The sequence below is a fragment of the Spea bombifrons genome, chromosome 3, assembly GCF_027358695.1.
Source record: "Spea bombifrons isolate aSpeBom1 chromosome 3, aSpeBom1.2.pri, whole genome shotgun sequence".
NCBI lineage: Eukaryota > Metazoa > Chordata > Amphibia > Anura > Pelobatidae > Spea > Spea bombifrons.
Genome location: NC_071089.1, coordinates 53487427 through 53505113, shown reverse-complemented (window position 1 = coordinate 53505113; position 17687 = coordinate 53487427). Strand labels below are relative to the sequence as shown.

At 39.0% G+C, this 17687-nt stretch overlaps 1 protein-coding gene across 4 annotated transcripts in view; it reads right to left on the bottom strand.

Annotated features, from left to right (window-relative positions):
• TIAM2 (TIAM Rac1 associated GEF 2) overlaps window positions 1-17687 on the bottom strand; it is a 129299-nt gene that overhangs the window by 33622 nt on the left and 77990 nt on the right. For all 4 annotated transcript variants that reach the window (XM_053461272.1, XM_053461269.1, XM_053461271.1 and 1 more), the window contains exons 9-10: window positions 16769-16840; window positions 5072-5236 (exon numbers count right to left, since the gene is read on the bottom strand). In XM_053461272.1, coding sequence (XP_053317247.1) covers window positions 5072-5236; window positions 16769-16840 — 237 coding nt within the window. The remainder of the gene's footprint in view (window positions 1-5071; window positions 5237-16768; window positions 16841-17687) is intronic.

The window sequence follows — 17687 nt, the reverse complement described above, 5'->3', positions numbered from 1 at the left end:
TGAGTACACAGAACTGTGTAATGCCTAGTGCGATTATCCAGATATGTACAATGCTTGTAATAAGCACTTGTGACGTTGAAATGCTTGGTATGAGTACCCAGAACTGTGAAATGCCTGCTTCATTACCTAAATTGTATAATACTTGCTATGAGTACTTGGGACATTGTAATGCATTGTAATGCTTGGTTGTACTAGTAGTAGTATTAGCAGTAGAACCGTGTAGCATGAATCTGTAGTGCCTAGTATGAGTACCTAGAACTGTGTAATGTTTGGTGTGGGTAACTAGAACTGCTTAGTATTTTTTGTGAGTACCCAGAACTGTGTAACACCTGTACCATAACTTTTTAATGCTTGGTGTGAGCACAAATGGAGAGAAGAAATAATGAGGGGTATAGAGGGAAATAGCAGGTTAAATTATACGATGATAAAATAAAAGTTATTATGTATTATTGAGTACACATGCAAATATTAGGGGTTACTAAATAATAACATGAATTATCTGACCTAACTACAACTGAAAGAGCAATCAACCCAAGGGATAGTTATAATGGTATCCTAAATAAAAGACAAGTAAAAAAGGCAATTATGAGGTTTACGGACTCACAGAAGGTTTTTTAAAAAATGCATACTAGACAGAGATGTTTCTGTACAGAAAGGTGCAGGGGTCCTAAAATCAACCACTTTTGCCCCTTTAAAACGACGACCACAGATTTAATTGAAGGTCCTTGCTATGCAGGGAGAGAAGCTTTTAAAGGGTTGGATAGGGAGAGTGCTGCGTTTGAGGTAAGGGGTGCAAGAGTGAGTATGTATGTATGTCTGTATATTGGTATGTATGTTACAATGAGAATGTATGCATAACTGTGTGTGGTAACATGAATGTGTAAGTGTTTGTGTGTTAGCATGGATGTCTATGGCACATACAGGCTCTTTGGGGGAATGACAAGCTGCTTGGTGGCAAAGATGGCACAAACAAGGTAATTGGGGGCACTAACAAGATATTTGGGGACAAAGATAGCACAGACAAGCTCTTTGGGGGTAATGACAAGTTGTTTGGGGACAAAGATGGCACATACAAGCTACTTGGGGGGCACTGACAAGCGGTTTCGGGGCCAGGATGGCACAGATGTGCTGTTTGGGGCATAGACAAATTGTTTGGTGGCAAAGATGGCACAAACAAGCTGTTTTGGGGCAAAACAGACATGCTGCTTGGGGCTAAGATGGCTCAGACATGCTGTGTGGGAGCTAAGGAAGCACAGACATGCTGTTTTGGTGACTAGGATGGCATAGACATGTTCTTTAAGGACAAAGGTGGCACTGTGGAACATGCAGCTTGTGAAGTCGGGGGCCCCAAGCAAATCTGGCACCAGGCCCTTGTGGGTTCTAGTTAAACCTCTGAAATTGACATTTTAGTAAGTTGTAGAATGGTCAGGGGTTGGTCACCAAATTCTGTGCTGCCACTTAAACTTTAGCATTATTAGTTAACTTAACGTGCATGAGTCTTACTGGGTTAAAAATGCAATGCAGTCCCATTGATTCGGCTCCTTAGTAAGCAATATAGCCATGAAAAATTACATAGGACTTGGGGTACCTTGACTTAATGGGGACAAAAGTATTGGGACGCCTGACCATAACACCAACAGGAACTTTTATGAAATTGCTTTCTAAATACATAGTACTGCAGGAATTTTTGCCCATTCAGTAGAGCATTTGTGAGGTCAGGCACTGACGTTGGAGAAAAAAGCCTTGATCGCAATCTCATTCCAGTTCATTCCAAAGGTGTTCAACGTGGCTGAAGTCAGGGCTCTGTGGGGGCCAGTCAAATTCTTCCACACCAAAATCATCCAAAGCATGTCTTTATGGACCTTGCTTTGTGCACTGGGACACAGTTATGCTGGAATAGAAAAGGGCCTTCCCCAAAACAGCCCCATATCATTATCCCTACTCCACCAAACTTTCCAGTTAGCACAATGCAATCAGGCAGGTAACGTTTTCCTGGCTTTTGCAAACCCAGACCTAGCTTATCAGACTGCCAAACAGAGACGTGTGATTTGTCACTATACATAACATGTTTCCACCGCTCGAGAGTCCAGTGGTGATGTGTCCAATGCTTCACATTGTACTTGGTGATGTGAGGCTTGCATGTACCGTATTTGCTCGATTATAAGACGACCCTGATTATAAGACGACCCCCCAAAATCTGAATATTAACTTAGGAAAAAAAGAAAAAGCCTGAATATAAGACGACCCTAAAGGAAAAAAGTTTTACCAGTAAATGTTAATTCATGTAAACTATTTTTTTTAATAAAAGCTATGATTGAGAAAAATATTTTTTTTTTGCTTTTATTTCTTGTATTTTCCAACCTGTCCCCCAGTTACGCACATCTGCCCCCAGGCTTGGCACACCAATATGGCACTGTGGCCCATGATATGCCTTTTAACCCTCTATATGCCACTGTGCCCCATGGTATGCCTTTTGACCCCCTATGTGCCACTCTGCCTCCAGAAATGCCTTATACCCCTATATCCCATTCTGGCATTTAGGGGGTTAAAATGCATATTATGGGGCAGAGTGGCATATAGGGAGGTATAAGGCATTCCAGGAGGCAGAGTGGCATTAAGGGAGTTAAAAGGCATTATATAGAGCACTCTGCCTCCAGAAATGCCTTATACCCCTATATGCCACTCTGGCATTTAGGGGGTTAAAAGGCATATTATGGGGCAGAGTGGCATATAGGGAGGTATAAGGCATTTCAGGAGGCAGAGTGCACTATTAAATGCCCCCTTAACGCCACTCTGCCTCCTGAAATGCCTTATACCTCCCTATATGCCACTCTGCCCCATAATATGCCTTTTAACCCCCTAAGTGCCAGAGTGGCATATAGGGGTGTAAGGCATTCCAGAAATGCCCTACACACACACACACACACACACACACACACACTTACTTACCGGTGCTTCCAATTTCCTGCTGTATTGACGTCTCATTCCGCGGCAGCCGGAAGGAGGTGGAGTTGGCAGCGGGGGTTTGTATGCGTCCGTCGCAAATACCTTCCCCGGCTGTCAGAGATCTGGAACTCTGATCTCTGACAGTCGGGGAAGGTATTTGCGACGGACGCACACAAACCCCCGCTGCCAACTTCACCTCCGGAAGCACCGGTAAGTGTGTGGGGGGGGGCGACGACAGGAGGATCCAGGTCCCCTGCAGCGGTGCGGGGGATCTGGATCTTAGTCTCCTAATCAGACCTCTATTTGAGGTCTGATTAGAAGACGACCCCGATTATAAGACGAGGGGTATTTTTCAGAGCATTTGCTCTGAAAAAAACCTCGTCTTATAATCGAGCAAATACGGTAGTTGCTTGTTCATAGAAACCTATTCCATGAAGCTTGTGCCACGCAGTTTTTGTGCTGATATTAATGCCAGAGGTAGTTTCAGCTATGGAGTCAGCAGAGCATTGGCGACTTTTACGCACCATGCCCTATGTAACTTTATGTGGTCTTCCGCTTTGTGGCTCCTGCTGTTCCTAAACTCTTCCACTTTCCAATAAAACCACTTACAGTTGACCGCTGAATATCTAGCAGGGGTGAAGTTTTACAAAGTGACTCATTGCAAAGGTGGTGTCCTATCACGGTACCACGCTTGAATTTACTGAGCTCTTCAGAACGACCCACTTTTTTCACAAATGTTTGTAAATGCAGACTGCATGGCTAGGTGCTTGATTTATACACCTATGGCAATGGGTCTGGTTGAAATACCTGAATGCAATAATTACGAGGTGTGTCCCAATACTTTTGTCCATATACTGTATCTTGAACTGCTGTTCTAGGTGCTTCTATTGCAATGGCGAACATTTAAAATAGAAGCTACTGTTGTGATTCGAGTCTGCAGGCCTCATAGAAACACAATGTGGTGTACAAAAATAAATAAAATTCCTTCCACTCACCAGAGCAGACAGAAAGTGTAAGAAGGGAAAAGAACCAGGTAAGATGTAGAAGAAAGGAGTCAGCATTACAGACCGCTAATGATAAACTTTCAAGCACGGAAACAAAAGACAGAGAAGGAAGAATGTTTAAAGAGATTGAACACTTAAAGCTACATTGTAGAACACGTAACAAAGACAGAGCTTATGATACATTGTCTTGATATGCTGTGCCATTAACACAAAACATATATATCAATATACATTTAATGACGTAAAGTACTCAATGAATATGTAACCCCTAAACACTAAATCAGAAGAAGAGTCAGGCATTCGACTTGAACCCTACTCGCGTCAACCTCAGCTTAGTTCGCTATACAATTATGTATCATACTGGCATACGTGGTCTGTATGACTTTGGTCATAATCATTCATAATGCCCTGATCTCTTTGTAAGGAATCAGTTGAGGACATTGCAGCTCTTTTAGTGTGTGGAATAGAACAAATATTGTGCTGGGGACTTGTCTACCCAATAAACTGAATATTAGGGACATTTTATCATAGGTTTGGTAACATTTCTCACACATATTACTTGTATGGCAAGAGTACACATACAATATCTGATACAACTATAATTCTAATAACTCTTATAAATCTACTTACTGTACTTTCTCCACAAAAAAAAAAAAGATATATTTTTTTTCTTTTTTTAATGGGCTTTATTTCATTTCACCTTGACATGCTTGAATTTTACCCTATAATCAGAGCATTATAGTCTGTTCAAGCAATTATCTCATGAATTAAAACAAAACTAAAACATAAGCATGAGAATACCAATGGAAAATGAACTAAAACCGACAAATGTCTGCCATCTTGTGGGCATCTTCTGAAAAGGCAAAAACCTATGTCATACCTGCTGGAACTAAATGAATACTTTAGTACACCGATATAATTTTATTTATACAGCGACAACAATTCACGCAGCACTTCTTACAGTTAATACATTTAAAGGGTAGGACAAAACTAGAACTGACTAAGAAGAACCGATACATTAGGTAAAAAGGGCTTTGATTGCAAGCTTACATTCTGGTCACATTCTACATAACATCTAATATCCACATGTATTTCATATTAAAAGCTGGCAAACTACTTACTTTACAAGCCAGAGTCAACACATCTTCCACTCTATGATCCGGCCTTAGATTTATCGTGACTCCTTGACCATCATAGAAGTGGATACATGTTGGTACTTCCCAAGGGTTTTCCTTCTGGTTGCCTTCTGAGACTGAGCCGTAGATGTTCAGCAACTCATCAACATTCTATCAGAAAAGGGAAAAGTGTGAGAATACTTTAAATCAGTACCTAAAAGTAGCATAAGGTAGCAAGATTTTTTTATAGTTATAGTTTATAGTTACATACTGCATTGGCTGGAGTATATGCCAAAAATGTGTGGCTCATAACTGGAAAGCTACAAAACAATGTGAAAACCACTTACAATTGGATTGTATTTGTTAACACCATCCAAAAGCAGAATGTGTATATATATATATATATATATATATATATATATATATATATACTAAGTACATTCTTACTGCTTCCATAGGAATTAAGATGCTAAGTAGCAGGCAGGTGGTACTAAATACTAATCAAAGCCCTAGATTAATCGATCATCAGCAAGTGTGACCACCTCTATAAAAGCCAAAGTTCTAGCAGTTTGCTTGTCTGGAGCATTCAAGTGTGTGTTAACAGAATGCCAAGGAGGAAAGACCTTAATAATGACCTTAGATAAGCAATTGTTGCTGCCCATAAAACTGGGGGGGGGGGGTTACAAGCCCATGAATCTATAATGAGAAAGATTATTCGAAATTGGAAAATATTGAAGATAGTTCACAATCTTCCCAGGAGTGGATGTCTTAGCAAATCCACCGAAAGGTCAGGTCATGCAATGCTCAGAGAAATTGCAAAAAAAACCAAGAGTTACATCTCAGACTCTACAGGCCTCAGTTAGCATGTTAAATTTTAAAGTTCAGGACAGTACAAATAGAAAGACTGAACAAGTCTGGTTTGTTTGGAACGGTTGCCAGGAGAAAAGAACATGGCAGCGCGGCTTAGGTTCGCAAAGTTGCATCTGAACAACCACAAGACTTCTGAAACAATGTCATTTGGACAGACGAGACCAAAGTGGAGATAAAGTTTGGCCATAATGCACAGCACCACGTTTGGAGAAAACCAAAAACACAGCGTATCAGCACAAACACCTCATACCAACTGTCAAGCACTGTTGTGGAGGGGTGATGATTTGGGCTTGTTTGCCAGCCACATGACCTGGGAACCTTGCAGTAATTGTGTCTACCATTAACTCCTGTTTATCAAAGTATTCTAGAATCAAATGTGAGGCCATCTGTCTGACAGCTAAAGCTTGACCTCATGCAACAGGACAACAATACTAAGCACACCAGCAAATATACAACAAAATGGCTGAAAAAGAAAATAATCAAGGTGTTGTAATGGCCCAGTCAAAGTCCAGACCTCAACCCGATTTAAATGCTTTGGCAGGACCTTAAGAGAGCTTTGCATAAACAAATTCCCGCAAACCTCAATGAACTGAAGCAATGTTGTAATGAAGATTGGTCCAAAATTCTGCATTGGATAGGCATATGGCTGTCCTGAAGACAAGACCAAGTACCTAACAAGGTTTGAGGTTTTTATGGCAGTATAAAATGGGCAGACTGTATGAACCAAAAGGTTCTCATCTACCATCAAATTGTATATACGGTACATATGGTATAATTAATGTGGTGCTGAAGGTGCCCTGTAATTGCTACCACATCTAGTTTCTCACAAATTAGTGAAATACATTTTTGTCCAGTAGATGTCACTGTGGATCACTGAACAAAATACACAGACACACCATAGCACTGCAGTCTGAGGTTAGTTACACAAAAGCTCAAATATGAGCTGTTATCAAAATCCCCTCACCAAAATGACCTCATCTTTACAGAAAGTAGATGTTGTATAATATTTTATTTTACAATATTGTATAATAGCATTAGGTTATTTGATATGCAGATATAATTCACAAAGCTGCCAAGCAACAGGGATAGTAAGCAATAGTCAAAGTACAAGGACAGGTTTTATTAAATACATGTATGACAAACATCAATAGGAAATTATAACATTATAAATAATACTTTCCCTATGATGTGCCAATTTTATTATATGTACATACACTATATGGACAAAAGTATTGGGACACCTGACCATTACACCAACAGGGAACACCTTTCGGACGACCTGGAGATTGCTTGCCAGGCCTTCTTGTCTTGCCTGTCCTCACAAATGCTATACTGGAAGAATGGGTAAAACTTATCCGGGAAACACTCAAAAATCCATGGAAAGCTTTTCCAGAAAAGTGAAACTTGTTACAGCTGCAAAAGGGGGACAAGCTACATATTAATGTCTATGTATTTAGAATGCAATGACATAAAAGTCCCTGTTGGTGTAATGGTCAGGTGTTCCAATACCCAATAATATATGTATATATATATATATATATATATTCTTGTGTGTAAATAAATAGGTATAAATATGAACTACATACTGGACAAAACTTATTCTCAGTAATAAAAACTGTTCGCTCCTCTCATTTTATATCTCGTGACCACATTTCCCATGGACAGATATATTATTTTTCATTTCCACATATCAGATACCATTTTGGGAAGGATTTGAGGGAATAATAGATCTCAGGAAACACTGGTAATCTTGGGTACCCAACAGCAACTAGTATTTATACAATATACCGTAATTGCCCGTAATATAGGCCGCACTTTTTTCCCCCACTTTATGTCTTTAAAGTGGGGGTGCGGCCTATATTCAGGGTCTAGCGCAGGAATGCGCAATTCGTATCGCCCGACGCCCGGGACATTAAGGGTTAGGATACAGATCCCCCGCAGCGCTGCAGGGGACCTGCATCCTACTCTCCGATACGCTGAGACAGCCTCCCCTGCCAGCACTTCCCACGGGGGGAGTGCCGGCAAGGGAGGTTGTCTAAGCGCATCGTGCAGACGTTTACCGGCTGCGGCGCTGCGCATAAACAACCACGGCTGCCGGCAAGTCTGCTCGATGTGCTTTAACAAATTCCTTGCCGGGATCCCTTGTGAATTAAAAATGTCCCCTAATTTTCAGCCGAACGGAAGGAAGGGCAGGAAACGAAATTCATTGCCTGAAAATGAATGGGCATAACACTAACTGAAAAAATAGTTTTTTGGCCCATTTGCACAAGTCTACAAATGATTTATGAATTTTTTTATTTTCTAAAATAGTGGAGTACTTAGAAATCGTCAAAATTCTTCCACATAGTCCGAAATAGTTATATTTTTAATCATAGTATATTTTTTAATCATCAAAAGAAAAATACAAAATAACATTGTCCGACCTGTATAAATGCTGCTGGCAGCTATTTATACTCACTTTATATATCAAAATATCTATTAGAAGCGCCGTTATTCACTTTATTTTTGTACGACCTGTATAAATAAACACAAAAATCCCCCAAGGAATATTACTCACAGAGGGAGCATGACCATATAGCATCAAGGGTTAAACATATAGTAAAAAAAAATGACAGGTGAAGAATTTAAGGATACATATTTATTCTTGTAAAACAAAAAAATACATAAAATGCAATGCTCACAAAGTGGAGCGGTGAGCAGACTTTTCAGAGCCTCACAAACATAGCCAGAAAAAGTAGTAGTATAATAGTCCCTTCAGATTCCTCAAAAGCCGCTGGTAACCCTCTGTAGGCTGTGCTGTTACTCCTCTTCCTCGATACATAATCAATGTAATCACCAATGCGTTTCGCCTGCCAATCGGGCTTCTACAAAGCGCTGACATGCATGGTATTCATTCTCTCTCTCCCATGATATTCCTTATATAACGATTATATCACGCACCAGAATAAAAGAACCTTTGAAACTGCAGGTGAAATCTCCTTATTATGAAAAGAAGACAGACTGTAAGAAGGCACATGCTTTTGGACCGGCTCTTCTGGGGGTCTGATGCAGGCTGCCACTATTATTTGGATTCCAATTTTTATATTTGTAGATCAGGAATCCGAGCAGGCAGCAGCAAAGGCAAAATGACACAAGTGTCACTGATGCTAAAACAGCAATCCATTTCACATCCAGTTCATTTTGGCTGTTCTTTGGAGGCGTGCTTGGTACCGTCTTCAACTTGCCGTAATCATCATGCCGATTAGCAGGCAGCGGAGCAGGACAGACTTCTGCAACCAGCAGAAATAAGAACAAAACTACCAGCTTCATCTTCCTTCTTCTATCAATCCAGCAAAGTGGTGGCCTGAGCCTGTGTCCTGCACACAAACATCCAGCTTGCTTTTATTGCTTCACAGAGCTATGAGGTAACAACTGCTGTTAAAGCTGTACTCTTTGCAACTTAGCAGACATGCACAAAATATATACTGTTTACTTTTTATAATATAATTTGGTGTTTGTTTTGTAACTACTTATAGGATTTTGAATGCATTCACCAGTATAATATCACAGCAGATTCAAAAAGATAGTAACTAACTGTGATACATGGAAGAAGCCATATTAAAGTAATGATGCAACCGCAACATGGTGGGAATATAGTGAAGGCCCCAGTCAGTGTGAAGCATGCTTCTATCACCACGGCTACCAATAAGTTGTTCCTGCTGAATTGGTTTATGTGGTGATAAGGTAATGTTCCAAACTTTGCACAATTATTGGGAAGGTGACAAGGAAATGGACATGATGTAGCATTACTAAATTCCTCAACTAAAGAGGCTGTAATGTGTGCTCTGTTTGTCAATCAGTGGCATTGTGAGATATTTAATTTAAAGTTTATAAACCGTTGTATAAAGTGTATATAGAGTGGGGACAGTATATTTAGAGGCTATGGATACTATGCACGTCAGCACATTGAACAGGCCTGATTGGCAGCCGAAACACGTGAGTGTGATTACAGCGATTATCCAGAAACTGGAGGAGTAACCGAAACACCTTCAAGACATTACAAGCCCTGTTTACTAATTCATTTCTGGCTATGTTTGTGAGCCTCTGAAAGGTGTGCTTACCACTCCAATTTGTAAGCCTCACATTTTCATTTTTTTGTTTAGGAATAATAAATATATATCTTATGTTGGATTTGCCTTGAGTTCTTCACCTGCAATGCAGACGTTCACCGGCTGCCACGATGCACATAAACAGTCTACGAGATGTACGTTAACAATCTTCCTTGCCTGCACTTTCCACGGCGGAAGTGGCGGCACCGGAAGTTGTATACACGCATTGTGTAGATGTGCCCCGCAAGACCCCGGGGAGTCTGCACTGGTAAGTCTAGAGGGGGAACATCTTGGCAGAGTGGCAGCATATCTCAGGGGGGCACATCTTGGGGGCAGAGTGGCAGCATATCTCGGGGGGGCACATCTTGGGGGTAGAGTGGCAGCATATCTATTCCACTAAGTGTTTTTTTTACTAAGAATTTTTTTTTCTTTAAAAAAGCACCTAACTTTTAGGGTGCGGCCTATAATCGAGCCAATACGGTATAAAAAAAATGTGGCTGTATATGTGCTTGGGTGTGATCAATGCAGGGGTCTCATGTACTTGCCGCACTGACTCTGCAGATACTCAAGAGACTGTGGAAGTCATGTTGGTCCATCTGACCCTAGCGTGACGCACAGCAGGGGAGAAGCACAATATTATGCCAACCTCTCTTCTTTTTCTGTATCTCTCCTCTTTCATTTTATCTCTCCTCTTTCTTCCCATCTCTCGTATTTCTCAGTATCTCCCCTTTCCCTCTGTCTCTCTTCTTTCTCATTATCTCCCCTTTCTTTCCACGTGTTCCCTTTCTCTCTCCTCTTCATCTCTGTTCTATATCTTTCTCTTTATCTCTCCATTGTCTTAATATCTCTCCTCTTTATTACTATCTATCCGGCCTCCTTCTCCCTAACTTTTACCTTTCTTAGGTCCTATGGTGGTAGCATGAAGTCTGTGCTAGCCCACTAGTAATAGAATATATTTAACAATATATTAATATTTCACCATTTTATTTTCCTTTTAAATAGTGAATATAAATCATACTAAAAAAAAAAGTAGGACTAGTAAACTTATATCAGTTCAGACACTCAGCCAGCCTCCTGGCTCAAGTTGTGAGCCACAGTTATATATGAAAAATTATTATTGTCCTATGTTTAAAATGTGATCTTATCAAAGTAACAACAAAAAGAATGTTCCTGTTGACAGTTGCTATGGCGATGAGGTCATTTTCACATTTTCCATCAGAGCCACTTTTTATATTTATGACCAATGTGTTATAAAACTCTTTAAAGCAGTATTGTCAGACCACTAAACAATCTTAATAGCACTGGAAGGGTCCGGGATTACAAACTGAACAAAATGTGGTGATAGAGCAGTTTTACTAAATTCCAAATTGTCGTAAGTGAGCAGTGTACCAGTACTATAATAGACAACAGTGAGTGGAACAGAAAGTTACCTGTAAAGTTGTAAAATAAATAATGTGAAGAGTGAGACCAAGTTCTTGCTACTCCTTTTCTGGACCTCCTCTCCTTGAGGTCTTCCATGGACAAATATACAAAAAGCAAAGGGAAACATAGAAGGGAAGTAATACCCACTCAGGTGATACTACCAATGAAGTCCAGAATGCTTGCTACATATTGCTGCATTCATTTTATTCTTCTTCTATAACTGCGGTCATATTAGACTATGATGCTCGTTTTGTTTGCTGTTGGGACCTCAGTGGTATAGATATCCAGACTTGAAACATTTAGGACATATTCAATGTGCTTATATGTTTGTGACAGGTATGCATATATCACCAAAGAAAATACACAGTTATTCCATTTTTTTTCTTCTATTCTACGCATCCCTCTGCTTTTTGTGGTATTTCTACCAGTATTACCATGTGTCCAGCAGTCAAATTAATAATGCATGAGTTTGGAGAGAACAAGAATCTGGCTCAGTATTCTGTAAGCTCAGAGCAGATACATGCTTTTTCTATGATGCCTGCCCACACAGCAGAATTGTACAATAATGTGGCTAATTATGGGGGCGAAAAAAATTAGAGGAAATCAACATCTTAGCCTGCCAATGACTAATACTGTGGACGTTAATTAAAAGTAAAAGCAACCAGGCTGCATCATCTGCTACTTATACATGGATGCTGTAAGAAATAAATTATATATAAAATATATGCTGTATATAGCACAAGGGCATTTTAGCTGTATGACACCTCCTTATTGGTGAATATAGAAACAAATCATAGAGGAAAAGCGATCAACCAATACAAATATCCATTGGCATATTTGGTTCATCATTAGCCTTCTTTATTATTATGGATTTCTGATAATCTTTAACCGCTTCTTTAACCCATGGTACAGTAATATGTGTATATCCCATGCTAATTCTTTGACTCATTTCCTCTTCTTTGTGTTAAAAAGAGAAACAATCTCATATTCCAATACTGCTCTTCGGGCACCCAGTCTCTAGGTGAATAAGTCTATTAGAAATAACAATGGCCTGCTCTCCATGTTTCTCCAGATGTCCTTCTTATCCTGCAATCCTACAAAACCAAAATATCAGTTTCTATGCCGTATGCATGCATGCATACACAAAGTGCTAAGGTACAAAAGTTTTTTATGAGCTTCATAACTTTGAGCGGAGAATGGTGAGACCACATTCAGAGCAATTCCTTCTCTTCATAATTGAGTAATGAACTGAGCCATATGGTATAGCAGGCATGTATTGTATTACGCTTATTACAGATTACCTAAACATTCAAAAAAATGTAGCTTTTATGTCTAGGGCAGTTTTGTTAAACAGGAAAGCTGTAGACTGCACACCTACATGGTGTGAAATGGCTTAGGTTATATTACCCATTTAATAAGTTCCAGCCCCCGGCCTATATGCATCTGCTATATAGTCCATATTGTCCAAATCAAAACAGCAGTCTGAGCTGCAGCAGGAGTAGCTTATCAGCTATTCTCTGTCTGTATCAACAAGCTCCCTTTGGTTATGACAGCTGGTTTAGCAATAATCCCTCCTCTCACAAAAGAAAGCTTACAGGAAAATAGTTCTTTATTACAAACTAGCAATCCAGAACAAATGTGGTATGCTTGTTATTCCTGGCAGCTACAAACACAAAGCCACCCTTTAAGACTACTAGGATCTCACTGTCTACTCTTGGTAATCAGGGTGGCTTTCTTTAGCTAATGGTGTCAAGCCAAACCCAATCTCCTGAAAAAAAATATTGGCTTGGTCTAATAGCATGCTTCCAAGGAATTTTGGAAAGAGGGATCCTTTGTAATGGAATTAGTTTCACAGGCTAATGACCACTATCAGCCTGGCTGCCAGCTTTAATATCATTTCATTTACTGGTCACCGATCCAAGTAAATACCCACACAGTGACAGGGGTTGACTATAGAATGTTTATGGACAAGGAATATGATGGACAGGCTTGACATTATACATATGTGATTATATAGGAAACACTCACCTGACAAGCAAAACAAGGATTTTAATTCACATTATACATATATAGAGAGAGAGAGAGAGAGAGAGACTAAAACAATTTCAATAAAGGGTTAACAAAAACAAGATGGCAGTAGCTGGAATGCTACACCTAATTAACTACACAGTACCCACAGTGTTGTCTAATCCAAGAAAGGTATGCTTAACTGAGAAAGCAAAATAGGAAAATTTGAATAGGTTTTGCCCTTAAAATGGAAAAGAAAAAAGAAGTAAGAAAAACATTAACACTAACCACAGTATGGGAGCAGGTTAACATTATTTGTGGATACAGACGCAGCCCAGCAGTAGCAAGGCAGATAAACACACGTTACATTCCAAGAACCCAGGGGCATTTTTAAAATCTTCTGAAATCATTGCATACAAAAGAAAAATGCCTGCGCTTTAGCCTACAGACACTGAGCGATAAGAAGTCTTTCTGTTTTTACATTCAGCTTGCTAACATACAACAGGCCGCCACTCCTCCCAATTATTTCAATGGATATATATCCAGAAGACATATCTAAGTATGCTTCCTGTTTCACTAGAGGCATCCAGGGGAGGAGTTAAAACGAAATGGAAGGTTCATTGACTCCAATGTGATTTTACTTCCGTATTTAAGTATTACGTATTTTAAAGCTTGTAAAGAACAGTTTATTAATCGAGAAAGACATAACCTATGTCAAACAAAAGTTTGTCAGTACTAACTACTCCATCTGGCTTTTTTTGTACTAAAACCAATGGCAGTTTAATACTACCTATAGACATAACCACTCAAAAAGGAATAATGCCCTTATGTTGGCAACATCCCAGGCAGCTCTATAAACGTGACCACATCATTTACATACTTACTGGGTTTATATAAAAAAAGGGATTCTGGTGCAAAGTTTTTTTATCTTGTTTGCTGCATGAACCAGTTTGTTAATATCGTAACCAATTTTCATATTTTAAACTGGCCGTTTTTTTTATTCCTAAAACCCCAGTTGTAGTAATATGTGCAGCATTTTTATAAAACCTTGTGTAAAAAAAAATATCTGTAGTTCAAAAATCCACACAGTGTAGTAACATGGGCATAGGAAATACTGAAGAACAAATTAGTGCTCCTAAGGCCAGTTTACCACTGCATATAGCATGCTAGATCGTTTTCAATCACTAATAGCAATAATAGCTTTAAAGTCTCTAATGATGTCACATTTAAAAGGGCTTCTATTATCTATATATTCCGTATCCCCATAAAACCTTATGTCCTCTTCTATATGAAATTCGTCATCTGAAAAAACATTTGCAGCATTTAATTATGTGCATGAGACTCAATGTTCTCGGGGAAAAGCTCTCTGATAAGGCTTCCATTTTGCTACACATGCCCTCAGCTGTTCGGAAACTGGGCCCAAGTGCACAGCTCCAACTGTTCCTCTGAACATTATGTACATCGGAATATTTTGGTAAACAGATTTCCAGGAAGAACATTACTCATAGAACCTGATGTTAGAACTCCTTCCATAAAATATGTAAGACTATTATATTGCAGTCATTATGAAATCATGCTTGCAAAGCAACACACATTAAATGAACAATCCAGCCCTTTTTTTACATTTAGAATACATACTGCAGTTGATTTTCCCGTGGAGTGCAATTTACTGAATTCAAATTATCGCTTGTATTCTTGAGCTATTGGGCTTAGAAAATGAGACTTCTCATCTTCTAACTTCAGTAAACTAAAGAATACATATACTCATTTGCCAAGCAGACCTTTTCAGACTATATAATACCTTAAAGATGCCATTTTATATATAAAAGATGTACTTGATATAAGTGATTAATATGAGTATTGGGACTGAGAACATTTTAATATTTCACACTATATTTATCAGAATTTCATAAACATTGTAAGCCAACAACATGCTTGTTTTTTACAATATGTTTTAGCATTTTTTCATAATATTTAGTAGTCCATTGCTGTCATAATAACCTGTACCCTAAATTCCATACTTCATGACATTGAATCTCCTATTTGTTTATGCCACAATAGTTGATAGTAATTAAGTATGACCTAAATAAATGACAGAGGGGGGGGGGTGTTCACTAAAGGGAGACTTTGAAGGAGATTTGTGGTTTTAATTCCCTCGCTCTACTATATATATTGGGGGCGACCAACGCTGTTAGGTTTGTAGACGCTTGTAAAATGCATAATTCAATAGGAGAAGAGACCTTATTGCTTTAACTATACATTAAAACAGGACAGATAAGCTCTTCCTGCAGCAGAAGCTCAGTGGGGTGGAACCTTCAAAATGAATACAGAAGTCAAATCTGAAAAAACTCTATTACCAACTCTTCCTTTAGTTAACAACACCCAAAGTGTTTAAAATGACTTATACAGTAGGAGCAGCAAAAGGTCAGAAACCACACCTCATCCCTGCATACATTTGTAATGATAACACTTAGCAGCCATTCACAAGGGAATAATGTACAGGTCTCAATAGGCCAATCGAAACAATGTAGACACAAAAAGCATATAACAAAACAAAAAATACAAAGTAAAATAGTTACTCTGTACAGACAAGGGTATTTAGAAAACAGGACAGAACTTCCATGTTTCAGTTAAAAGCCTTCTTCTGGAGGTATCCGTAGCGACATTATTTTGATTGGTTTATTGATATCTGTATGCTACTGTCACTTTATTGGATGGTAATGCACTTTTTGGTATAATAAAATATTTGTGTATATAACCTTGGGGAGTTTGTGATCCAAAGCTTTGAAATGGAAGCACATCCCGTCTTTTTCTTTTTGTTATTTACTTTTGAGTTGTTTTTTTAATCTTCTTCTTCAGTTGCCTCTGGCATTTTTTTTTCAAGCCATGTTATCCCTCTTAGATAACATTGAGAACGAGGTGTCTTTATTGTCCTTAAGAGGTTAAAGCTGATTTAAATTCCTACCTATTCTCCTTTACAGCAACAAGTGCAAAAGTGTCACTTTCCTTTGCATGTACGCCATCTCAATTCTGAGAGGTCTGCCAAGCAGTTCAAACATTTACAGAGCTCTCCTTTGTTAAATCTTTTCAGTGGTGATTCATGCAAGAACTGAAATCTCCATGACCCTGTTACAACCACTTTACTGCTCCAGAATGCTTACCTTAAAGTCAACAGAGAGACGTCGCAAGACATTATAGCTATGTGTGAGAAACAAAACAAGCGGCTTTTACACCAAGATAACCACAACCATATGTGTGGCATGTGTCACTATCCATGGTTAAATGGCGCTCCACCCCATTAAGTTAAAAAACGTACCTCAGTTGAAGTGCTTAAATTGGGAAGAGCTTGGGTACCAACACCAACTTGGCTTCCACTGGTATCGAAAATCTAGAAAATCAATGCACAAAATATATGAGTACCAATTTTAATATTTAATAGTTAATATATAAAAATGTGTACAAATTGTAACCATGGCCTCTGAAATTGTTAAAAAATATACACTATGATGCAATGAAAATACTACATGAAACATCACTAGACCCTTTATACTTTTTCCTAGTATAGTTTGTTTAATAATTAGGAGTAAATTATTACATTAGGCAGTATAATTTCTCTTTAACTCTAGAACAAACATAATAATAATGTATATAAATATTTGCTCATTCTCAGTCATCGTAATGTATAATGGCACTGTGCCTATTGTGTGCTTGCGACTACTTTACATATTATGTCCTCTGTTTTATAGGTCCAGAATGAAGTTACTGACATCTGCCTAAAAGCTTGGCAGAAGCAAAGCCATGCAATAATATTAAGCTACTTTCAGCATACAGTAGTCAAACACAGTCTATGTTTTTACAAGAAAATTGCACAAAATAGTTGTTTTTACTCTACATAAAAAAATGTTTATAGTTTAGTGAGGAATACGTTAACATAGAAAGAAACAAAATGTACATCTTATATACCGTATTGGCTCGGATATAGGCCGCCCCCGTATATAGGCCGCACCCTAAAAGTTTGGTGCTTTTTTAAAGAAAAAGTTTTTTTTCTTTAAAAAAGCACCAAAAAAAACATGCTGCCACTCTGCCCCCCCCCCCCGAGATATGCTGCCACTGTCCTCCCTCCCCGAGATACGCTGCCACTGTCCTCCCTCCCCGAGATCCGCTGCCGCTGTCCTCCCTCCCCGAGATCCGCTGCCGCTGTCCTCCCTCCCCGAGATCCGCTGCCGCTGTCCTCC